The following is a 26,614-nucleotide window of genomic DNA, read 5'->3' on the forward strand; positions in this document are numbered from 1 at the left end:
AAGTCTCAGAAAGCTTGTTCATCTTTCTTTGAGAAAGCCAATCCAAAGGTATCACATCCAACAAGACATACTTCATAATCTAGAAACACTCAATTTCATATACAGAAGCTTTTTTCTAAAGATGATTTAGATTTACGACATGTTGTGAGAAAAAAGAAGAGATCCAGTCCATAACCAAAAGAGGGAAGGCTGAGAATTTTTGAAGTAATACTGCAAAGGTGAAGCTACCTTCTGTCCTCATGCCAAGATGATAATGATAGAAATGATAGGGGAAAAAAGAAAAAAGAAGTATTTAAGAAAAAAAAAGAGGCTATTTTACAGGATGCCACCTCTTTGTTTAAAGCAGAAGATAATGCATATGGCCAAGAAGTAGGAGGGTACAGTGCTATTTAAATTTTATCAGGGAGAAAAAAAATAAGTGGGAAGGTAAAGTGAAATCACTTGCCTCTTAAGAACTGCACTTCTTGTTGTCAAGGAGGCCATCTTAAGAGACTGACAGACAACTGTTCTGCAGAAGCCAGTTGAAATTACAACGAAAGGGATTACTCCAAATAAGAAATGAAAAAGAAAAAGGAAACTCAAAAACACTTGTTCAAGCATTGAAGACAGGAGGCTTGTTTTCTCCTATTACGTAAAAATGTTTAGGAAATTCACAGAATCACACAACTGTAAGGATTGGAAGGGACACCTAGAGATGATGAACTCCAACCCCCTTCCCAAAGCAGCCAGTTTGTACAGGTAGAGTGTCCAGGCAGGTCTTGCTAGCTTGAGAATCAGGCAGCCTGAAAATAAGCTGTCTTTAGGAGCTACAGAGTCTTAGGTCCCAAATTCCTGCTTTCTGAGCAAGTAGAATTATAATCCTTTATCATCAGAACTTAAAACCTGCCTTAGAAATGACTCCCCTGTTTTTTTGAAAGCTTCTAACATATCTGATCCAATTGCACATGAAAACCAGATCTTCACATTTCCACAGCTGGCAGAGTCTCAGTTTCTAGCTGGATAGCTGAAGATCTGCCCTTGTCTGCCCTGTATCAGTAGGTTGGGAATTCAGCTTCAAGAACATACTGAAAAGACAAAGAGGATGCTCTAAATGTGAAAGCCTCTACACACTGAAAACTATCTATACTTCTATTCCGTCAGCAACAGGCTTCAATCATTCAGCAACATTTCTGTGTTAAGTATCATTGAGTGCTTAAATATGTACTTCCAAAGAAACTTCTCATACACTGCACATGTTCCACAGCCTTCTCCCAAAGGATCTTCCTACACCTGCATTAACACATATGAAAAACGTGGCTGGAGCTTATCAGTGCCCTAGGTTGCAGTTGGAAAAAAAAGAAAATCCTATTTCTTAGATCTTTTCATGACAGTAATCTAGCATCTATTCGTTTGTGAAACAAAAGATGACCATCAAATCGCTCAGATTGCATTTGCAAGCATTTCTATGCCTGCAAAATATTTGTGCCAACTATTTATTCTCCAGAAAAGAGATTTTTTTTTAATAGACTAAATTGAGTACTTGCCTCTCTCCGATGAGCTAATGCTACAGAAACCAGCTGGAACCTCCCAGAAACATGGCTTCTTCCTGAACTGATAACATTTATTTTGCTTTATTTATTTTAAAGAAATGCAGAGCATAGACCTTGGAAATATCTGAGCCTTACATTCACTTACAAGAAGAATGATAATTCCTCAAGTATGTCTAGGAATAATCAGTTTGTTTGGGGTTTATTTTATTTTCAAACTATTACTTCACAACATAACACTTCTGACTTGGGAGAAAAGGTCTTTACTAATGGCATAACACAAGGCACTGGCCAAGAGGAACACAGACAAGCTTCTCCAGTTTAACTGGCAAAAGCTAAACACTGCCTTACTTGTTCAAACTGCCTTACTTGTTAATTTTACTCTTAAATAACTGCTTTTTAGAACACCATGAAACTCATAGCAGCCAAGGAAACAGAAGCATAGCAACAGACGTTGCTACTCAGAATAGAATTGTAAGAAAGATTCTGCTAAATATGTCCTTTAAATCTCACAAGTACAAATGTACACCAGAATAGTTTGCAGAAGACATACATGCTTCCAGATCTAGTCAAGGCTCAAAGTTTTGGGCATAGCACCAGAATACAGCACGCAGCATCCTAAAGTTAAGTACAATCATAGATGGATTCATAGATACATTAGGTTGGAAAGGACCTACGAGATCATCTAGTCCAACCATCCTCCTATCACCATCCCTACCCACTGAACTACTAAATCAAACCCCTCAGGCACCTCATCTAAACGCTTCTTGAACAGCGCTAGGGATGGTGCCTCAACCACTATACCAATAGCAAATACAGCAAAAAGTAGAGGAAATTAAACATTGAAATGCCTTTTCGTTACTCTAGCAGAACAGTATTTTTTTTGCTGTACTTGCAATCAAATAGTCCTCTTCTGTAATCCCAAAATGCCTGCTCCCAGAAGTTCAGTTATCTCTGATTCTGAAGAGACAGAACCACATATATTTGGCTCAAGTTTTTAAGAAAAATTGTGAGAAAGTGCCTTAGAGAATTCCACAGAGCCACCCAAGAACAGGCAGAAAAGATGCTACAATGGCCAGGATGGCAGTTAAATGCTTGAAAATTCAAGAGGAAAAACACTGACCTGAGCAGATATAAAACAGTACAGAAGAAAACCAGGGAGTCAGAAGACAAAAATCCAGCAATACTAATGATCAGCCCATTCCAAGAAGTGCCTAAATGCTCTCATCAAGAGTGGCAAGACCCAAATGGGATCAACAAATAGCAGATAGCTTATTTATCCCTCTCTATTGTCTATACTCTGCTTGCAGTTTCTCTTTTTCCACAGCAAAGGACATCTAAACAAAATGTTAGAGGGAAGATTACTACCTGTACACAAACCCGTGCCCTCAAACACACTGAACAAGTATTGTGCTTGTAGTCTCAATGTCTTAGATTCAGTATTTCAATAAATTGGTTTCCATAAATATCAACTGTAAATACTAAATTGAACAGAGACAGTTAAAAAGTGAAGTTGCTTAGAAGTTATTGAGGCACAGTCAGAACAGAAGTTGGAAAATTAGAAATGAAATGAAAAATGAAGCAAGGGTTATATGGGAGTGCGGTCCCTAAAAGGATTAGCTATTTAAACTGCCATATTCATAAAGCCATATGAGTTTGCTGCATTTGTTGCTTCCTGAAATACTTTTAGAGAAATTATAATTACTGAAATCGAGGGGAAAAAATATTCTATATTGAAAACAGATATACTTGAAAGTGAAGCAGCTGAAAACAGACATCTAAGATCTCTTTTTATGACATATAAAATGACTCCCAGCAATAAGAAGCCTACCATTTGGACCCAGACATCAGAAACAAGCAGTTAGTGTGCTATTTCAGGAAGATCTCTCAGTTTTAACCCTGTACTAATGGTTAATCCTGTTATTTGCCATGATGTATTTTTAAGAGCTATAGAAAGCAACAAAAAACATGTCTTTTCTTGCAGCATTTGCAAAGTGTTTTTTTTTTTTGTACTGCTCTGAAACTATGCTTAGCAGAGCACAAGGGATTAATAAAGACAAGGCAGAGAGTGCCAGGCAGCGAAGAAGCTCACATCCCCACTACACGCTGCTGATTTATCTTAAGGTTAAGAACAGAGTGTGTGTTGTCTTAAAATTATGACAGGTCCAATGGAGCTACAGCACCAGCAGAGCTGACAGCTTGTGGTATGGTTCAGAAGGCCTCTGAGAACAAAAATGGAAACATATATGAGAAAAGTAATTTCTGGATAAATCCTTCAGAAACAGTGGAGACACAAAATGAAAGATAAAAGTACAGGAGAATGTGCTGAATTGGAAAAGCCAAGGATGAAAGGCTGGAATTTAATCTGGCTGAAAAAAAAAAGGAGGGGGGAAGGAAAGGGTTTCAGAATACTGCAAAATTAGTGAAGTATGCTCCTCTAGTTGACAGAGAGAAAAAAGTTGAAGCAGGAGAAACATATATAGCAACAGAAGGGAAGTTCAACATAGAACAAATTCTGTGTGGAGGAAAAAACAAGAGGAATAAATAAGAGGGTAGCTCAAGGAAAAGGCAGGAGTGTTCAAGTTCATGAAGCTCAACAACTAGGAGAATGCTGAAATCAATAGTGGTGGAAGAAGACAGAAGGAAGAGAAAGATACCTAGGTGAAAAGCAGTTCAATTTCACTGAGCCTATGGTAACCCAAATGAAACATCCAAGAGACACAGAAAGGACAGAAAAGAATTACAGGACAGACAGCATGCAAAGAAGTATACCTGGGAATCACTCAGCTTCTGACAACCCATAATTACTGAATTAGTAGTATATTCTAAAATAAGTTAGCCCTTTCCTTTGAATGTTCACTACCATAGCTGCAATTGAGAGACTAATTTGCTGGTTACTTCATCTAAGCTGTATAAATGACATTTTTCCTGTTTGCTGTGAAACACATGCATTCAACAGTAAATTCCTTCAGTCTTTACCCAAGCAATAAGTCCCTCAAGGCAATCAAGGTAGAAAAAAAGATAGTAAGATAACTGCTATTTGAGCAAATTAAAGCATTAGATCTAGTGGGAAGATCTGTATTTCTTTTCATCTTCCTAGACTTTAAGTTTCTTGACCTAATTAACCCTATCACAGCCATTGGCATAGGTCAGTCTGTTTCCTTACTGTGTTCCAGTTAGACTTCATAGGATTTCCTTCAGTCCATTTCTGTCTGTCTTAAAATTCAGTTCAGCATTTTCTGCCTGAGGCCCCATTGGCATAAACAGAAAGGGAATAATGATTCTCCCTTGTCCCTGCGATAGGGCTGCTGCTAGTTTGCCAAAGAACCAGAACTGCTTTTTATTTCACAGCAGCAAGCAAAATGAGAACCTGATGTCAAAAGTATCAAGACTAGATAAGCAAGTCCTCTTGCAGATACAAAAAACAGTCTATGATGACAGTGTATTTCTATCAATAAAGAAGCCTATAAACATTTTTCAGCAAAGAATGAGGAAAAAAAGACAAGTGTTCTGTAAAGGCAAATGTAAACTGGAGTACTAAGATATTTTGTTGTTTGAACTACATGCTTAATTAGAAGATGCACCTCTATCCACTTTGAGTCAAGACAAAATAATGACACTATGCATACCCTTCACAGGAGACAATTTGAAGTCTTGGGCTAGATGAAGATTTTCAAAAGACAAATTACAAAACAATACTCATTTAGCATGATTCTAGCCTTGCTCCTTAGCCAGCACAGGATGGGGGCTAAGATAGCTTCCCCACACTGTCTCGTGTTCATTCATCTTCACGTTTTTCCAGCTGCCTTGAAAAGGGTAGATAAGACTTCATTTCTTGGCAGCTGCTCTTTTAAAATCAGAGTTTTAATTCTTTTTGTCTTCTTTCCTCCTCCTCGTAATGTTGCAAAACTGTTAAGCAGTGAGCTAGATCCTTTCCAGATGAGAAGTCACATGGACCAGACAGGCCATGAAAACACTGCCCCTTTGTACTCATAATGATGTTAGAGCCAGAAAAGTTTCTGACAGGCAAGTACTCTTCTTCAGAAAACATCTCTCTGAAATACCCCGGATAAAACTCAGAGTCCTTTGGGCAAGTGTGAGTGGTTAGATATAAAACTCACGTGCACGTCCCCATGCAGATACCAAGCTATATTTTATACTAACAGTAACTTGCCTGCGTATGTGTTGGCCTTGTTCAAGAGATCCGTGCACGCGTGCATGTCAGCAAAAGCACGGATTCCCAAGCAGTTGACAGGATGAAGCTGGGATTCCAAAAATTCACAGCAAGTCCTTTTCACATCCTGCAGTTGCAAGAGACCAGCTGCTGGAAGCAGCACCTGTAAGAAGTAATAGGTAGTTAATATACCAGTTCAGTTTCTGACCTCACACAAGAGAGCTATCAATAGTAATAAAGAAAACACAAGTCCATCCACTAGTAAAATAAATAAAGCAAGAATTAAAAACTACTAGACTAAAGAAGTCGAAAGCCAGCATCATTTAAAATGTGAAGTCATGAGAAACACCTCCACTGCTGAGAAATGATTCCATAGATGATAATACTCACATCACACATCAAGCCTTACCAGTATTTATTCATAAGTTACCAACACTCCATAATTGCACCTCACCTCCAGCTCTTCATTCATATTGTATATGTATTAATGAAAATGTGAATATAATAATTCTAGTGATACATACTTCTTCACTAGAACTACAGTATGACTGGTTATAACAGTAGATAATTCATTTGATAATGAATTCTAGGATAAAATGTGATCATAACATTTTATACCAAAACTCAGGACAAGAAATCTAATATAGGTATTTATTTACACAAGTTACTTCAATGAAACAAACATTTCACACCTGTAATTCAGACAGCCCTAGATAATTTTTTAAGTGGGTTACTGGTACAGTTGAGCAAATAATTTCTGATCTAAGAGGACTTAGCAGAACAGCATGTGGAATGACCACCAGGTCTATAAAAAACAATTGAGAATATTCTGCAGAAAAGAATTTCAGATTTGCACGTGCAGACTGAAAAGCTTGCTCACCCATGTAAACAGCAAATAAATGTGACAAGAACTAAAAGACCTGTCTTCGCTCAGTGAGGCCTTTAATGCTGGTTAACTGGGTTTGTAAAAATAAAGATTTTAATACATCCTTGTTAGCAAGCAATCACTCATTTAAAATCTAACTACACATTTGCATACTCCACAAAGTGAAAAGACAGGCATCATATTTATCCCACTGAAGGTATAAATTGCACTTGAGTTACTAGGCAGCAAGAACTATGAAAAGGTTTAGCTATTCCCATTGGTACCTACAGAGCTCAGCCTGGGAGCTACAAACACCCACACTTAAGATAGTTTAATCACAGGCAGACACATTCTGTTGAAACCAGGGACAAAATAACTCGGGGGAAAAAAAACACCAAACAACTATGCTCCTCTTCAACCTGTTAGAAACCCATTAAAATTGCTGTTTGGTTTAAGTTCATACCTGAAGAGGTAGTTGCAGCTCAAATCGACTTCCAGAAGCAGCCAGTAGGGGGTACCCTACCTTTCCTCTAACAGTCAAAAACAGTTTAATATGGGTACTGTTTCACAGTGCAAGAAATAAAAAAGGAGAAAAAAATGATTTCCAAATATATATTCAATGGAAAAAATACCCTCGTGATGGTAGTTGCTGTTTGTACAGTAGGAAAACCTGAACAGATTGTTTCAGAAGGCAACTGAGAAATTATAGATTTCCTTCTTTGTGTCAAAGTAACTGTGATGAACTTTGGCATTACTGCTAGATTTGATAGAGCACATTATTTAGTCTTCAGAGACTTGTAAGGGTTATTTCCTGGTTATCTCCTCCTCATTCTCCTTTCTACAGACAGACTCCTCAAAGCCAACCACCTTTCCAGCACCACAGAGGCAACAAGAACAGCAAGCAGTCATCGTGGGGTCGCTCATGTAGTCAGAAAGGATCCACTTACAGCCCTAAACTTCAGTTCCTGATTTTGCTGGAGTAGATTTAAGCCTTTCAAATAACTGACCTAAGTCATCAACCTGCTTTTGAGGCTGCTGCCCTCTCTCTTGCAGCCTCTTTAGACACAGGCCAGCAGTATGAAAAGGGCTGATGTACTGCTGTTGCCTACAGCTTCTTTTTCCAGCTCACTGTTGTGCAGCAGAGCATTCTTAGCTCTTAACCTTTTTCATCTTTGTATGACATCTTGTCTGAAGAATCTAGTATCAACCTACGGTATGAAAATGCTTAAGTCAGTATTTGTAATCCCACTATTCTTAGCTTTTCTGGAGCTTCTTCAAATTTAATCCACTCTTGCCTAAACGTAGATTGATACAAACCACCAATTATACATTTGTAAAGAAGGTTCTGAGAGTGAGATCACATAGCATCAAAGAATTACTCCAAATACAACCTTGTGCATGAATAAGCCAGCGAAAAATTAGTGCACGTTACACCAGGAGAAATGAATAGTGTGCTGTCCAAAATAGAAAAAATGACACTACTTTTAAATGACAGGCAAGGGAAAAATAGTGTATCAGTAACATAAGGCTAACCTAGGAAAGCAGATGTGTGAGGAAACCAAACACTATACAGTGAGACACACAACCCAAGACATCAGGTTATATACATCCTTGCTCACTGCAGATACTCCCAACATTAAAGCAGTTTCAGAGAGCAGCAGCTATGTTAACGAAGTCATTAAACAAATGGTGAGGAAATAAAGCAATATGTAGCCTCTATTCCTAAAGTATAAATAATTATTTCAAAGTAGCCCTTAACTTGCTGTTTATATTGCCAGGGCACTAGGAAGTAAGAAATGAACGGAGTGGTCTAAGACCATTCAAATATTTGGTTTTTTTAATTCCCATCTAAACATATCTGTGCTAAAATCAGAACCGTGCCAGTTCAGCCTTAAATCTAATGAAGTAACTGTGATGTACTAAGATTATGCTGTTTGTGAGTATGCATATAAAACCACTAACAGATACCAGCATTTTAACGCTTGCATCTAAAGGAAAAAGAACCACAGAAGTTTCAATGTTGAGAAATACCACTTTGCTAGCATTTTTTCCAAGGACAAGATGTGCAAGTTATGCATACTGTTCCAATGTGAACTACACGCTAAAATAAGATGCTGTACTGGATTTAAAAACGTGCATGAGCTACCTGATTAGAACATGACACTACACATAAAGTGCAGCTTTTAGTTATCTTCACAGTCCTTGATTCTGTAAGGCCACTGTGTGGCATTACAACAGCCCCATGAAATTAAAAATACAGGTGCAGATGGCAGTGTGACAGAATCGTATGACACCTTCCTTCATAGGAAGGAATCAAAGTGCTAAAAAAAGATAAAGTCATGCTCCTTTTTATTCCCTTAGTATGAGCTACATGTTGGCAGAGCACTTGCAGCTGAGAACAGGTAAGCGACCACAAGAATGCAATGCTTTCAATGACTAATCTATAAAAGCACTGCTAGTTGGAATCTCCATAGTGTTTTCAGAGATTAAAAAGTTAATAAGGTAAAAGTAATGGGTAATAAAAGTAATACTTGCTTTTTAGCTAGCATCATGACCTCTAGGGTGCCATGATAGTTAAAATCCCCTGAAACTTATAGGAAGGAATGGATTTGCACCAAAACTGGCTTCAGAAGAGATATCACTTTGATGAGTCGGAATGAAATCCTAATTACTTGTTATGAGATTCTGGGAAGAGGTTTCTGTTTCATTGTTTCCTTGTGTTTTGGGTGTTTGTGTCTGCTTGCTTTTGTTGTTTTGAGGCAGACAGATGCAAAAGTTTTGGGATGGATTAGAGAAGAAGCTTTGTACGGGCTACAAAGCATGGAAAACATTCACAAAGCAAATACAGTAACAAAAGGCTCACTTGAATGAAATAATGCACTCTAATTAATAGTGCCTGTCTGTCCTACAACAGAGCATCATGCTTTCTTGTTGAACACAAGGATTTTCATACATCTCTGGCAGAACAGTACCTTAACCACCATGAAACAGCCCAGTTTTGGCTTACCAAACTCCAATGGTTATTTTTGTTAACCAGCAGTGGGCTTTCACATCCTCAGCTTCTGTTCAAGTTTCTCAAAATAGAACAGCAAAATTATTCTTGAACCTAAAACACTTTTAGTTAGATTTTCAGATTATTCTTCCAGTAAAAAAAACACAACTACAAGTTTAGATTCAATGCATGATGTATGATTTAAGTTTGGTCACTGAATTAAAGGATATGCATGGTAAGTCATCTAAAATGAGCAACCACTCATCATACTGTAATTCAGAGCTTAAAAGATCATATAGATGCATAAAAGCATCTACATATTTCCTTAGGGACAGGTAAACTTAAACTGAGACTGAGTACAGTCTGAACAAAGCCAGCTGCACCTGATTCTTTGTCATTCAGAAACGACACCATTTGTTGTCTAACTGTGAGAGCTGAAGTGCTAGCCAGTCAAATAAAACAAAAAGGCTTCCTGCTGAACGATTTTAAAAGCTGAAAAAATAAGTAGGCAGGATAGCATAACTTACTCTATATAACATAAGCAGCCTGTGTAGCCTAACCTCTTTCTGCAAAGGCTGACCCACAAAGTCTGATGGCATCTGCTGATGTTTTTAGGTAACATGTTTAATCTAAAGGATGTAACCACAACATCTCACACCTTCAGAATCAGACCCCACTGACCAATACATTGAGCTTGGTTATAAAGAGAAGTCACTATAACATTTAAAAGATAATCCTGAATTATAGACATGTTCACTTTACATTACTTACTGACTTGTAACAAACAAGGTTTTTTCTCCTAATATGGAGTGCCTATTTGCTGGCAACCTCAAAAGGAAGGAATTGAAACAGCATTTCCAAGCCATAATGCCTATGCTGAAAAGAGCAAAGTAACAAAGACAGCAGATTGTAAGCCTCCACCACCTCTGACATCTCATTCTCTGCTTTAGAAGACGTATCCTCACCACCAATTTTTCTATCAATAGAAAGCTAGGGAACTAAGAACAACAGAAATAGCACGTGGAAGTATTTTGTACACATGGTGTTTATCTCCAGAACAAAAACCAAGACAGCAATTAACATGCAATAAGTGGCCCCTCAGTAGACTCCAAGTATTTGCTTACTATGAGCTATAACAGTACGTTATAGATAACGTTACTGTATTTTATTGACATCTTTTACTCATCATTTAATGCCTCACAGCAGATTGTATTTATATTCTCCTGGAAGCGTCACAGGAGAATACCTCCTCAAAGAAAAGGGGGTGTTGCATTACAAAAATTCATTTTCATCTGGATGTCGTACAAGATTCAATTAATGCTTTGAATTCTCAAAGCAAATGGGGCCTCTCGTCTCCCATTTGAAAAAATAAAATCAGATGAAAATAAAAAACAAAGCACAGCAAATATCCCAGACTTTCTCAAGGAAGCCTTGACTCCAGCCTCCTCCTTTCCTCTTTTACTGTAGTCCTCTCAACTATGTGCTGCTGAAGTACACTGTCTTCTGTAAGTGGCTTCATTTACTCATAACAAGCACCTTGAGTTCCACACCACAGGGAGGTGAATGGGCACTCAAGCTGTCGTTTGCATAGAACACCAAAAACAGGCAAACGCTCTCTATAATTCAAGTTGGCAGGGGTTATCTTTCAAGTTTCTTATCAGGTGGCTTCATTATCATATACAGGAATAGATACACGGGTGCCTATGGCACAAGTCGTAGCTGAGATGAAAGAACTTGACAGAGGAGGATCTAACACAGCCTAGGAACAGGATAATTTTACAGATCACAGATGCAGGACAGTTGCACAAGCTGAGAGGGCAGCTTTCATACACAAGTTCTTTCTAATGTCTAGTTAAAGGGCAACCACACACTAAAGAGGCAAAATGAAGGCATCAGGTTTCAGAATCAGAAAGCCTCTGATGTCAGACCTGAACACTACTCCCATCCACCCCCACCCCTTCTTCTGGGGCACACCAAACTTGCATCTCGTCATAACTCCTGTCACAACAGAATCCCAATCCTATCTACCCATAATACAGTTAAAAATATTTTCCAGGCTAACCTGAAACTTTACACTTCTGCAGCTCAACATATGCTCCAAATGGATAAACTCTGTCTCAAGAAGGAAAAAGCAAGGCATCACTCACAAGTCCACTGCTTGGAAAAAAAAAACGTATATACTTATTTTTTTCTGCATGCTCTTCCGTTTGCATGTTCTTCCCACCCTACTTTTTAAGGCATTTTTAGAATGCTAACATCCTTCTGTTGTAGAAGCTGAGCACTTTCAATCTGTTCTGAGACAAACCCTGCATCATGTTAATGCTGGAAATATGGGGATAACTATATATTGGACCAAAACAACCGTCTACTCAGGTGATCCAGGAACATCCGTCAGAGAAAGGTGTGTGAGATCCCACAAGCTGCAGGAAATCAGCCACAGCAAGGAGAATTTCCTTGCAACAGAAGGAATTGCTGTTCTTGAAGCACAAAAATACATCTCAATTTGTAGACTATTTTAGAACTGGTACTTCTGGTTACATTCAAACTTGAGTAAAAATGGCAGTGGTTAAATGCTACAATGGTAAAACAACGTATGGGATGATAAAGGACAAGAATCTGCCTTTCTGGGTTTGTAAGAATACAGAAAAACAGGCAGTGGTGGTGATGACAGCTCATGGTTGGGTCTAGCACACAGGCTTCCCTTAAGATGAGGGGCAGAATGAAAGATAAACAGGAACAAATAATAACATTTTGCCCTTAAAATTACTCCTGTCTACCTCTACTGGAACCAGTCAGGGAATTCACTCAGGCTCAGCTGTACAGGAAGCAAGTTAAGCAGCCACCTCAATAAGAATCTGCTAAGCCCTCCTCCCTTCAACTGGTGCATGGTTAAATTCAGTACTGACTGGGCTGAAGCTTCACAGCACTGCCAGCATTCCCCATCCCTCCCTTACCAATGAAGAAAAAAAAATGAAACCTAGGAGAAAGGAAAGTAAAATAGGTGAACTTGACCCAGAAATGGATCTGCCATGCTCTCATCTAATTCAGGATGTAAACCTTACTGGGTAAGGAGATCTGTTGTGGAACACTGTCCATTCAATGCTAACCCAAGATCCACAGGTTACAGGTACATATTTCCAAGCTATCCAGTACAGCTAGAAAAGCACACCACACACATTTTCCATCCTAAGCAGCTCCTCATACACATTTTCCAGCAACAGATTCCCTTAAATCACAATCACATGTCGAGGCATACACAGGGGTGCTTTTGTGCACTCTTCTTACTATGCACTCTCAAGAATGCATCACCTTTCAGCATAAGCACATCGATCGATCTTGAAGTAGTGCCTCCTCTTCATTTCCACGGCAACTCCAACCAATACAAAAACTACAGTAACACTACCTGATGGAGCACATTCTCAGCAGCAAAACATTAATTTTCAACGTAGTCACCACCATTAGCTAAGCATTTTCACCAGCAGTGAACAACAGCTTGCATGCTTCTGATGTGGTAGGCCAACATAAGGAACTGGGCTTCACTTTTGGAGCAGTCCTCATAAGTAACTCTTCCACCTTTTAGAAAGGAAAGTGGAATCTTTGGAATAAATACAGCATTAGAGAAAAAACATCGAGTTATCCTCTAGTTATCTTGCAGCCAACCTAAAAAAATCCCTGCATTATCTGCCTCTCTTGAATGACAACATTTCCATGCTGTTGACAGCTCTAAGCCATTCCCAGAACGTGCTCTTCCTGTTGGGTTTCAGTCTATCCAGCACTGTTTTGCAGCTGGGAAAAATGATTTACACAATGACATACACGAGCCACCACATGGCTTTTTGTAGTCCTTTGTACACAATGAGCAGAAGTTTCTCCTGAAGTGACTTCTATATATTATTATGCTCTGGGAAAAGCTGTTACAGTAGAATGCAGCAATCCATACAAGTATTTCAAGTTTTTTCTACGTTTATCAAGCTTCCACATTGCAGCATTTAATCCAGCCTGCCATCATGGTAGCCCAACACATCAGTTACCTAAGAAGCAATGACAGTTCTTACTTTTGTCTGTTCTTGAAAAATACAGAAACCAGTTTATCATCTACGTCTTTTTCTACTTTCCTAAATAAGTAAAAAAAAAAATCTATCCTTCTTTACATTATTACAACCATTTTGTTACGGTGAAAACTGACACTGTCCTGCACAACATCTTAGCTATCAAACTGGAGAAAGATGGACTTCATGGATTGACCACCTGCTACATTATAGCAGCCTAGCAGTACAAGAAGAGGACCTACAGGAAAGACAGGGAGGGACTTATAAGGGCAGGTAGGAACAGAATGAGAGGAAACAGTTTTTAACTGGAAGAGAGCAGATTTAAACTAAATATCAGGAAGAAATCTTTTCTGTGAGAGCGGGGAGACACTGGATCAGGTGACCCAGCAAGGCAGTGGATACCCTTTCCCATTCAAGGCCAGGCACGATGAGCTGTGAGCAACCCGGTCTAGATGGAGGTGTCCCTGCCCAAAGCAGGGGACTGGAACCATGTGATTTTAAAAGGTCTCTTCCAACCCAAACCATTCCATGATTCTATTTATTTCTATTTCTTCCCACTCTCCCTAGGGATTTTTGATCTATTTATTGCTCATCACATGAGTAGATTTAATAGGGACTACAACTAACTTGACTTTCAAAAGCCTTTGATACAGTTATTTCTGGACTGCTCAAAGAACCAGAGGAGGGTTTTAGGAGAGGAGCATGACTCAGTTGTAATAAATGCATAGTTTACAACTCATTCACATTACAAAACAAAATAAACCAACCTTGTAGTCGCTTCAACACTTCAGGTCGCAAGTAGCATTGTACTGATTTATCAGGATCAGAACTGAAGCTGCAGTAAATAGCCAGCAAGGAAATAGAACATTTTTATACAATCTCAGCCACCCCATTTTAAACATTTCTTCTCCTTACAGATACGCTAGAATTACTTTTATGTCTTTAAAATCCTTGATGCCTTAATGATCTAATGATCTTAATCATTTGCTCCAGTAACTCACCTTTTGACCCCCCTCTCTCATACTGTCCTTGATCTGTAGGAGCATGCACCTTGCAAAGTACTTCAGTATAAAAGGCACTTTCTGCCTTAATTAGTTCTTGGCACCTTGCTCATGCACAGCTCTGGCAACCCACACATTCTCTAAATCACTCATTAAAGAAACAATATGCAGGAAACGAACAGCTGTTATATTTAGAGCTGCAGCACTGAGTAAAAGTGTTTTATTCTTTTTATCATTTAAATTAAACGTGCCTGTTCAAATTCTGCAGTGACTTCCCATTCACCTCCTACAGCAAGCAGAATCACGTTTACCAAAAACAGGAGTACAGATTAGTATCTCTCTGTAATACATTCCTACCTCAACCCACTTCAAGCTCACCCCATCACCTCCCCCACAAGTCTCTGATTCATTCCTTGAATCTTCCTTAGACCATTATGGCGAAGTCAAGCTACAAGCCTCATCATACTCTTCACCCAGAAGGTTCTGTTCCGAATCAGAAGAACCAAGTGTTTTGCACCCAGCCCTCAAAGCACCTTCTGAATTAACAAAGAATTTCAGATAAGGAAAATCTGTGACGCTGGCCCCAACACTTTATTCGTGTTGAGTACATAGTGCACTTCTAGTAAGAAAAAAGTAATTCAAGTAAGGAAATGAAATGTCTTCGGCATATTTAGTAGCCACATCAGCAGGGAGTACACCTTCTGCCAAACCAAACATTCTAGTTCTGTAGTGTTAGGAAAGAGAGCAACAACATATAAACCACACTTATTTTGCATTACACATAAAGGAACATCATGCATGAGAGATCAGGCCGTTTCTGTTCCGCACATACATAACTGCTCATCCTATAAAACATACTACAGGGAAAGCAGCTCAAAAATGCATACTTTTTAAATGTGTATTGAGTAATAAAAGAACAAAATTAATGCTCCCTAAAAAGCTCTTTGCTCAGCATTTAAGTCAGCAGAAGACCACAGTTCTTCACTGCAAAGCTTACTCATTCAAAGCACAATTTAACAGTTTGTACTGGTAATAAAATACACATATAGAAGGGTCACCTTTCTCTTTTCCCTTCACTCCAGCATGCACCTCTCTGACATGCCATCACATTCAAGCAAATGGAGAACGCACTGTAGGATTTTCTCACTGGAGAAATTAGATAATTTACTGTTGCCTGGCGTGTCTTATAATGCATACAAATTCAAGAAGTATGCCACTGTCTGTCCCCCAGCTAAGCCATGCACTAGTTCTGCCCTCACATTATTAAAATCCTCAAAGCTGTTGTCACAGATTAAAGAAAAAGAAAGAAAAGGGAGGGGGAGGTCATAAAAGGTAAGCAGATGGCTGCTTGAGGCACAGCATATAAAACAACAGCAAAACACTGCAGTACTCTAGTGGTGCACTTCCAACACACGATCAAGACAATTAAAGAGGCATACTGCAAGACAGTTTAGTCCAGGATTAAATTATAAATGTTATCTTTAATGACCAATATTAATGGGTTTTGTAATGAAACTTATGTGCTTGGATTTGAACACCCCTCTGCAGCGCCAGCCATCCCCTAACATTATTAGAACTTCATAGGCATAAAGGAATAAAAGTGGGGATTACCATATAGACAGCTGTTTCAGCCTTCCTTGGGATTAACTGATTTTTGTAATTCAGTTTTATTCGTGAAGCCAGTAATTCAATAAATCATTTTTATGTGAAAGACCTTGGTTACCATTTCGTAGGTTTCAAGAACTTTTAGAACTCAGTAGCTATGCCACTGCAGCCATGGTAGAGAAAGACCAAAAGCTTGTTTAACTTCACAGCTCCATAAGATGATCCTAGAAAGAATTTCATCTTCTCCTAAAGCTTTAATAACCCCTGTGTCAAGGAAATACAATCACCAGCTACTGCTGGTTTCTGAAACTCAATAGCTCTGATATATAAAATGTTTTAAAGGAAAAACACGTTCAAGAATTAGTGCAATTGCCCAAAACCAGGGGAAAAAAAAAATCATTTAAGGACACAAAGCTCTAGGTCTCCATGACAACAGAGTAAAAAATGAAGCTGAAACATGAGGAGGAACAGCATAAAAATACGGTTTCTAGGTTTCAAGATTAAACCACGTCCAGCAAACACCCACTGGTGGAGGCTATGGAACAGGAGGGAGCTGAACATCATGACAAGCTTTGTAGCTTCTTCAGAATTAAGCTTTACAACCATCTCTCACATCCAGGTTCAATAGTTTGCACCTCACTATTCTTATACAGCTTTGTAGGGAGGCAGGGTTTCAAAATTCTATAGAAATGACCAGGTAAGAGATTGCTCAAGAAACAATAAAGACATAACAGCAATTGAAGAGTTGAATGAATCAGTCCAGATATCCTTACTGTTTGTTCTTAGCATCTTAAGATGTCACAGAGTCATAGAATATCCTGAGATGGAAGAAACCCATATGGACCACCAAGTCCAACTCCTGGACCTTCAGCTTTCCCTTTCCTTTGATCCCAAACAGTCCTACCAAGGGCAAGACCTGGTAACTTCATGAATAGAGCAAGCAGGAAAGCTGGGTGACTAGGACATGCCACAGTCTTGAGATGCTTTGGTGCAATTATGACAGAGGAGAAACATCTGTTGACATTCCTGAATTCAAGTAAATACAGAGTGTTAATTACACAACAGCTAATAAAGGGTAATGGAATTAACAGTTCAGTTTAGTCTGTCAAAGCATGAACTGCTTCAGTCTGATGAGATATGAAGTACCTGTACCTCACTCCTAAAAGTCATGTATGACAAATGATCTGCTACCTACAGGAATGCACCGAAGAACTCTAAGAGCTTAGGCACATAGTTTAACTCCTAGCCCTTCATTCCCAGGCACATACTTGCTTTAGGAGCAGCTATCACAGTAGCTGCAGCACACAGGATGGTTATCGCATCTTTAACAGGTCTAAACATGGAAACAAGATTTCATTTGTGCCCATCTGAGACAACTGAACACAGCACAGAGGCCATTTCTGTTTGAGTGGTGCTGTGAAGTCACACAGTATGACAGCTTAACATTTCATGTTGTTCAGCCTTGTATGGAAAGGAAAACATTTGGAGAAACAGCATCAATTGTCATCAACCAAATCTGTTCAAAATGTTAAGCTTACAGAACATCCAATATCAGTTCAGAAAAATAAAGCTACATGAACAGCTTGAGAAATAGTTGTACAGTTTTAATGAACATTTGGGCTAACAGTTTGCCCAGAAAACCAGAGGTTGCAGCAGGTTACTTAACTGAGAGCTACTGGCAAGTTGTTTTAATTTTTTTTTTTTATGAAACAGCTCTCAGTAAACACTTTCACTGCATAAAGCTTGCTTTGGAATGAAAAGAAAAAAGAGCATGTTCAATAGGAATAGGATTTTCTGACCTAACCTACAACTTCATTTCCCTTGACAACCAAGTTCAGCAAGAAGCCTCCTAAGAAAAGCCCTGCTGGCTCAGAACGAAGATGCTTACATAGCCCAGGATTTCCTTTCCCAACAGCTGCAGCTAAACAGTGAGAATAAAAGGCCACAGGCTTGGCCATGTTCTGCTCTTGACACAAGTCAAGCAAGGGGTCGTGTACTTCTGGAAAGACTCTGAAAGCAAAATCAAGACAAAAAGGCTTTAAGGAGGGGCTGTCCTGGCACTGTGGAGACACTCATGGAGAGCTGCATGAAGTACTGTAGGGAAAACCAGCCCTAGCCTAAAAGATGTAACTAATAATTCAGAACTTGTATTTGACTGATAAACAACATAGCAAGGAACTCAATGGGAAGTGCAGGTGTAGTCTGGAGTGCAGACCAACTTGGGTTGGAAGGGACCTCTTCCCAACATAGTGCTTTTGCTTCAGCTGTTTCCCTTTCCCCCATTATGAAAAGCACAGAACTCACACCTCTGTTCAAGTACTTAAATGAACTCTCTCCCTTGCAATGCCCAATCGTGAGTTCATAAGATGTGCAGTCTTCAGTTCAAAAAAAAGTGCACTCCATCTAGACTCAAAAAAAAAAATGCATTCATAAAGAAAACCAAATGCAACCCTTTGAAAGATAATGGACATCTTTTTACAGAGTATCTCTGTTTCCCTTACTGGATAATGTTCAAGAAGTATAATTTTACAGGAGGCTTTCAAAATTCTCAAAAAAAAACAGTCAGAGTTTGGTATTTCAAACAAATGTAGTTTCAAGAAACATGCAGCACGTGTTTTATGCTCTTCACACATCATACTGCTGATAAGATACATAAAGACTTGTAGTTTAATTGCCAATTCATACAAATAAAATATCCTCACTTGAGGATAAAGCTTGGTTAAGCATCGAAGTACTCCCTAAAGCGTTCTGGCTCACACAAAGACAGCACTGCTCTGTAATTCAAGCTATAGTCATTTGATCATTAAGTGCTCACCGAAAGTAATGTGAGTCTTACAGACTGGCTTACACCAAGTTATTTCATGTTTTCTTCAAGCTAAACGTAGAGACAGTTGTTATAGTTCAACTGATGTGCAGTAATGTGTTGAGGTAGTAATCTCGTTACGATTACGTGGCCCAGAGAAGCTGTGGATGCCCCATCCCTGGATGGGTTCAAAGCCAGACTGCATGAGATCCTGGGCAGCCCAATTCAGTGAGCATCACATTGGGAGGGGGGAAAATAGAAACCCATGGGCTTTAAGATCACCTTCAACTCAAAACATTCTGTGATTGTGCAATCCTGAGATGCATTCCGAATTAAAATCCAACAGACCACTGCATCTGTCCATTAGTGGAAATCATACTGAAAGTTAAGGCAATAGGTTTATTGGCAGGTCCAAAGTCAAGCTGAGTGTAAAGGTCTTCCTCAGGCAGCAAGAAAACAAGTTAAAAATAACACCTCAGAAAAACAGAGGGAAGCATCTAATTCTTTTTTTAGCCCAGTTCAGTGATCTGGTTTATAATATAGTTCAGAAAGCTGTTTTAGCATCACAACTATGGGAACAGGCAACTGTAGCACAGAATCAGAAAGGGACTCAATTAACATTCAGAGCCTTACAATGCATTTAGCATAACCACATTCTACACACCCCATGTTAAACAGACCTCTAAAGCCTATACTGAAGCCACAGACCATGAACAAAGGCAGGAATTTCTTGTGTTCCTGCTCTGATATATTTGTACTCAGTAGAGGCCCTAGGTGTAAGGCTGACTAAATACATGCTGAAATGCATATGCACAGTGTGGGAGAGTTATTCCTGCATGAGCTTCTTATAGTGACTGAGTCTCCCACATCATGTACTGCATGTAGTTAACTGGAATTGGAAAGAAAAAAAAACTGTGCAAGAAAATTGATTTGCCTTCTGAAAACATTAACTTGTATGATCCCTTCTTAAAATATGAAGATGTGATATAACATTGTCTGACAGCTAATTTCTGGAGGAAAACAAGTAAAGAAGGAAAATAGAGTTGAGTAAACAGAAAAATCATCACATAATGGGTAAAAGTGACAGGGATGACATTATTGCTTTATGCAAAGCGAGTGCCATTAGGAAAGCACAATAAAATAACTTAAAATGAAGAACAAACACTGGGGAAAAAATATCAAGAACACACATGCTTCTCTTTCATACACCAGCTGTCTAACATTGGGAGGGGCAGGGGAAAACCTACTGACACAGACATGAAAACTGCAGAGAAGAACAACTGCTCTCTTTTAAGCTTAACAAATGTGGTGATAACAATCAGCACTGAGGGCCTCCTCCAGTTGGTCACTTCACTGAATGGATGTGCTTTTCCCCTCAGTCACTGACTATGTTGGACTTTTCCAGGTCTCCCCTGACCAGAAACAAACAAGTAATTACACAGCAGTGGGGAAACAACCAAGAATGCTTCTTACTTATAACTTCTGAAGGTGCTTTAAGAGAGAAGTCTCCTGTTCATGCCTATGTCAAGTAAGATACTAATGGAAGATGCTCAGTTGTTTGCCTGTTGAAAAGGACTGGTAGCTATCCTGCATTAGTTAAACGAGAAGCGTTCTTGCCTTTTTTGAGCATCACATATTAGAAGTGAATTCAATACCAATTCTTACTGTGCACGATGTGAAAAGAAAGAATAACGTGCTTCAGATTCCATGAAGGATATCAGAACAAGAATGCCAAGCTGCTAACTCCAAGCAGAAGCTCCAGTTAAACAGCATTAGCTTGAATATAAAATAAAGTTAGAGAGGCATCTTAGATTTTCATGGATCTGTATTCAGAAACAATGAACTCTGAACAATTACAGTATTTCTCAATACTTTTCAGCCTTAGTTATTTCTGTTACAGATAGAAAATTGAGAGCTAGACCATATAACATGTTGATCAAGAGAACAGCTTTAGGCAAAGCCTGAGAGCCTGCGCTAGGTACAATTCTAAGTTCTCAGACTGTCACACTTCTTCCTCTTAAAAGAGAGTCCTGCCTCAGTGTGTTAGGTTTTATCCGTAGTGTTTGGCTCTCCTGTAATGCAAACCAGCAGTAGAAACCAGCACTAATAAAGATGAAGATGACAAAGGAAGAATATCCTTTACATTCATTACCAATCATAGTATAATCATCATCAACATTAAAGCACAATCAGATTACAATAAATGCCTAAAAGCTTGACTGCCTTTCCCAGTGTTTAACTACCCACAAACTTGTAATACCCCTCAGCACACCACATTATTCGTTTTACCAAGCACAACATGATGACACTCATCTTCAAGCAGTCAGGTCATCTGGAGCTATGAAAACAAAAGCTGTGCCTGATTCAGGAAGTTTAAACCTGGAGAGTACAAGAACCTTTTAATTGATCTCATACAAGGAAAAAAAATAGAACAGCACCCTTTCCTTCCCATGAACAGATAAGAACTAGTATTGGCAACATCAAGTTAAAATGCATCCTGCTAAGTAACATACCTACAGTCCAAATCCAGTAGGGCTGCCTCTTAAACCCAGTCTGACAACGCCAAATACAGCAACATGATTTTTGTCATGTAAGAGCAACAAAGCAACTGCAAGCAACCCAGCACTGAACAAAAGTTGGAACAAGAGCATTGAAGTAGGAAGGGAAAAGGAAGCCTAACAGCTGTTATATTCTCAACTGCTTTTTAACTTCCCAAAAACCTAAGCTGAATCTCAAAGAAGGTGGAAGTTAAGTTTGCCCTGTCCTCAGGATTTGCGGTTAGAAAACATAAGTTTAGAAAAACAGAACTTCTATTCACTCTAACTGAAGTTTTAGCTTTTGGCACAGCTCATTAGTAAAACTGATCAGCTCTGCTTGTGTAGGATGGGTAAAAACCTTCATGCTAGATAATAGTTGATTCACAAAGCAGAACACGCTAAAAAGTCATGCATGACTGGTCACCAAGTAGATACAAGGACTGAGCAGGAGAAAATAATTTATTCTGAAGGATAGAGAACAAATTTGACAAACAGAACATAACTGGAAGACATGGTATACATTTATGAGCAAACCTACTTCTGTTTATGTAAATTACACTGAAGTATCAGAGAGGGGGCGGTACAGAAGTGGATGACAGCATTAATTTTTAGGTTGAGTAGATCATCTTTCACTGTGTTACATAAGGTTTGGTTCCAAAGCACATTAAAATCAACGGACTTCATTTACTTTAACAGTCTTTCAATGTGACCCAGAATTTAAACACTATGATTGTTTGCTTAGTAAGCACAGGGCCTGAAAAACTTCCAGCTTGCAGATGAGACTTGCCTTGCCAGAGTTGAACCACACTGACAAATTAAGTGATTCTGTGGGTTAGGTCCCTTTTGTTACAGAAGTTATTCTAGCTCTTACCTGCACATTTTCTTCTGTAACTTGAATTTCAGCAGTGTAAATATAATCAATAAGTATCCTTAGGGTCCAGCCATCGACTTCCTTGATTCGAATTTTCTTTGCTCGGCTTTCGCTCATCTCACCTAAAAAATACGTTTTGAAATCAAGTAAATTACGTAGAGGAACAGGATAAATTCAACAGTTTGACAGTAAATTCTCCTGAAAACAGCAACATTTTTTTGTGCATGCTCAGTTGTAATAAAGCCATTTCAATAAGGACTCAATTTCTTTCCTCCCTCTAAACAGAAGGAAGATTTTGCTGTTACCACCACGTGAAAGCTACGTGGGTTAATACTTTTACTGAAGATCATCTATTTTCACTAGTTTACAACACCAGTAAAATATTATTATTTTTAAGTAAAACTACTCAAATGCATACAAAAAAAGCATTTCTGGCAAACTAATCCAGGTATACTTTTGATTTATTAACTTCTTAATCTAAGGAACAAATGAAATGCAGTCTCTCCCCACATATCCCCTGTGTAAGGTGTGCCATAAGGCATAAAGCTAACAACATAACACTAAATGGTATTGTCAGCTGAGATGTTTTATAGATGGGGTAACGTAGAAAAATGATCAAAATGGAAAAGAAACCATCGATATAAAGAGAAACGCTCACCCATCTCTGAGGATCAAGGCTCACAGGGAAAACTCCACAAAAGAAGGATCTCCAAGAAAAGACCCTTCCCCAGTGGTGGTCAGCCCTTAAATAGGGTCAGGGAGAGGCGGAGCCAGACTCCACCCCTTCTGGTCACACAGGTGCATTGCCTTCACCTGTGCTCCTGCAGCTGACTCAGTGCTCACCTCAGGTGATCCATCAGTGGTTCAGGCCATGATTCAGCAGTTCTCATACATCCCCACATACCTATCCCCACAGAAGAATTAGCATACATATTTCTTCACTTGCCTGCTTATTATTCCCTTCACAACTCCACCTCTGCTTCAGCTCTAACAGTTGAAACTCAATCTAGGATAAAATGGTAAGCACAGAAAAGTTTGTTGGATCTCGTTTTGTGGAGGCTGACACATTGGCCATATGCTACAACCAATCTCCACAGTAAGTCCTGCAAAATAACTTCCACTTTCTAATCTGATCCTTAAAGGTCATCTAATTCACCTCCCCTGCAATGAACATGGCCATCTACCGTTAGATCACGCTCCCAAAATGCAACATTATTTTTGTACCTGAAATAATTGCCTAAAGATATTAAAAAAAAAAGACTACAACCTTCTCTGTTGTTACCAACACACATCTGAGACCTGTAACCCTCTGCACACAGAAATGTGAACTACATTGGTTATGCTGACAGACATAAAACTTTCACCATGGAAAAATATATCATAATCTCTGGATACATACATCTGCCATTCTTCTGTACTGGATATTTCTTATTTCTAACCCCAAGCATCCAGAGAAAAGGGTTTTGAGAGGTAGGAAACTTAATCAGCAATAAAAGTAGACAGGACAAGGAACTGAACCATAAGATGCCTGACACTGTTGATATCTTCTTACAGAAGTGCATACATTTGTGTTGCTTGTTACCTTGTGGTCTTCAACAAACAACAACAAACAGCACATCACTGAGAAATTTATTACTGTTATTCATGCCTTTAAGCTGAATGCTAAGGAATGCATTCTAAAGATCAACTCTTTAATTAACAGGAAGCATGTAAGACCACTTACAGAAGTGTATTTCTGCATAATGGCAGCACTTAATGTTGAGAGTCCTGGAAAGCACTGGTGATGAACCACAAGAGCAAAATTCAGCTCCTGTAAAACTTCCTTTTCTGCTGCTCTTCTGAAACATCTCCCTACACCTATGAAAGATCACTGCAGTGTGTTCTTTGCAGAGTCCTGTATTTGAAGCTTAAGCTACTACTTTGACACAGATTAAACCTATTGATCTTCAGAGCATGTAAGCAGCAAGTCATTCATTATGCAAGCTGCTGTGGAGGTGGTCCTTTGGGAAAATTGTATGTAGGCGAGCAGAGTTTGATATTCTGCAAGCATATTAGTCTTGTTTTCAGATTTTGTGTCAAGGCTTCTAAAGCCACAGATAGGCATCTTGTCCAACATCAGAGCTGGGGGGGAAAGAAGCTTACTTGTTTCATGCTAGAAGGACACACAGTGTTACTACAATGCTGGATCGGTTCTCTCAGGATCCATACTTGGTTTAAGAGATCATATGCAGACACCCATTGATCCACTTTCTTGGCATTCTTAGTTTAAAAAGCAGCCTTCTGAAGAACTCATGTCACAGGCAGTTGCACCACAACATCTTTACCGTGTTGTCAATGGCATGGAAAGGAAAAAGTTGGGCTGGTCCATCCTCCTAGGAGCAGCAGAGCAACAACAGAGCTGTAGCTGCCAAAAGGCTATCTAAAAATCTATGATTCAGTAACATGAGGAAAGTCTGTTTGCTTGTTCTGCTTTTTTTTTTTTTTAAGTACAATTTTACAAATGGAGAATAGAAGAAATCAAGTAATTGCCTACAGATAACTGCTGTGGCATAACAGAGAAAGAAATGCAGGTCACCCTCATTTCAAGTCAGGCTCTAGGCCCACTGAAGCTCTCTTCACTGATGTTTCAGTCTTTCCCTCTAATCATTTCAGCCTATTTAATTCAGGATTACACCAGTATTTCAGAAGAATTTACCAGTAAAAAAATTCCTTGTAACACAGACTGGGACAGGTAATCTTTTCCCCTCTGGCCTTACTTACAAGACCATTGTTACTAACTTACTATATTGTACAACTTAAAAAGACAGCAACTCTTTGGGTGTTTAGTAAGGCTGCTCCTGCCATCATAAGTGGAAACTGGAAGGAAGGGGAAAAAAGTACTCCAAAGTTTTGACTGTGGTTAATGCTGTACATTGTCCTGCATTTCTGTGGTCACCTAAGGACTCAGAAAAAGATGAAGCAACCTGCAAACATGTGCCTAGAGAGAAGCATCTAGCCTGTAAAGAGTAGGTAACTCTGTAGTTGTTTAAGCTATCCAATTTACTTGAACCTGCAAATTACTGAATTAGGATACAGCTCCCCCTGAGAAGTACCAGCTCCAGGATTCACAGAGATATCTATCATGAACTCAGGATTATTTCTGTGGAGAACAGTTATAACGCACCAACAACACACTTGGTCTTGGCTGAAAACAGCAGATAATAGTAATATAAAACCCACTGATACATTTCAAAGCTACACTTGAATTCTATTTAAATCCCCATCAATTTGGTTCATAAATTTGGTAAAGCATAAAACAAGGAAAACGTCTCAGGAGGGAACAAAGGAAGGGAAGAATCATGGTTTCAGTGATTTTTTTTGAGAGATATTGCATTTGTACTCATAAAAGAGAAGAAACTTCACTACAGAAAGGGCAATCTGTTGCAAGCAGAAGTGTCTTAACAAGGCTTTTGTATGCCACAGAAAGGGTAACAACTGTACCCTCAGAAAAGAGCATTTTCAACATGAGAGTCAATAAAAATTTAACACAGAACTAATTTCCCCATTGTTTAGGTTGTGAACTATAGAAACAGTTGTTTAAATTTTCACTTCTAAACAAGCACATAAAAACACTTATCAGTCACCTGGAACGTCTGTATTCAAATTTGAGTTACTCAAGAATTATTATGTAAATGGAAACTCTTTAAAGCATTTGTTTCTGCTAGTGACTCCTCTATAACCTTTAGTTACATCACAGTATGCATGCATAAAATCAAGACTATCCTCAACTATAGATTTCTTAGTTTTCATTGAAGTGCTTGCTTCCCAGGACATACCAGTATGTCAAATTATATCATTCTTCCAGTTGCACGCAATGAGTTGATAAAGCTTCATCTTACTTGCATACTAGCACACCAAGAACCATATATATATATTTTTTCCCCTACATTTGAGCCTGAAGTCTGAAGTAAAACACTACAGAGAATTCCCTCAATTTTGAGCAGCCAACATTAAGAATCAAACCCACACAGGATTTAAAAGTAAATGTATATAACATCAGAAATGCCTTTTAACATGCATTTAATAGCATTCTCACTTGAACACCAAATTCCACATTTCAACATCATCTATAACAATCGTGACATGAAACCCTGCAGTACAGCAGTTCAGCTGTAGGGTACTATATATCTGACTAAGCCTTGCAAGCCTTCT

General features: G+C 38.8%; 1 protein-coding gene across 4 annotated transcripts in view; it reads right to left on the reverse strand.

Annotated features, from left to right (window-relative positions):
- The window catches only part of KLHL2 (kelch like family member 2), a 45,390-nt gene that overhangs the window by 12,182 nt on the left and 6,594 nt on the right, over nt 1-26,614 (reverse strand). For all 4 annotated transcript variants that reach the window (XM_065736215.1, XM_065736212.1, XM_065736213.1 and 1 more), the window contains 2 exons: nt 22,424-22,545; nt 5,701-5,863 (listed from right to left, as the gene is read on the reverse strand). In XM_065736215.1, coding sequence (XP_065592287.1) covers nt 5,701-5,863; nt 22,424-22,545 — 285 coding nt within the window. The remainder of the gene's footprint in view (nt 1-5,700; nt 5,864-22,423; nt 22,546-26,614) is intronic.

This window comes from Cyrtonyx montezumae, unplaced genomic scaffold (assembly GCF_038088225.1).
Source record: "Cyrtonyx montezumae isolate F1298 unplaced genomic scaffold, pur_monq_1.0 scaffold_2, whole genome shotgun sequence".
Lineage (NCBI taxonomy): Eukaryota > Metazoa > Chordata > Aves > Galliformes > Odontophoridae > Cyrtonyx > Cyrtonyx montezumae.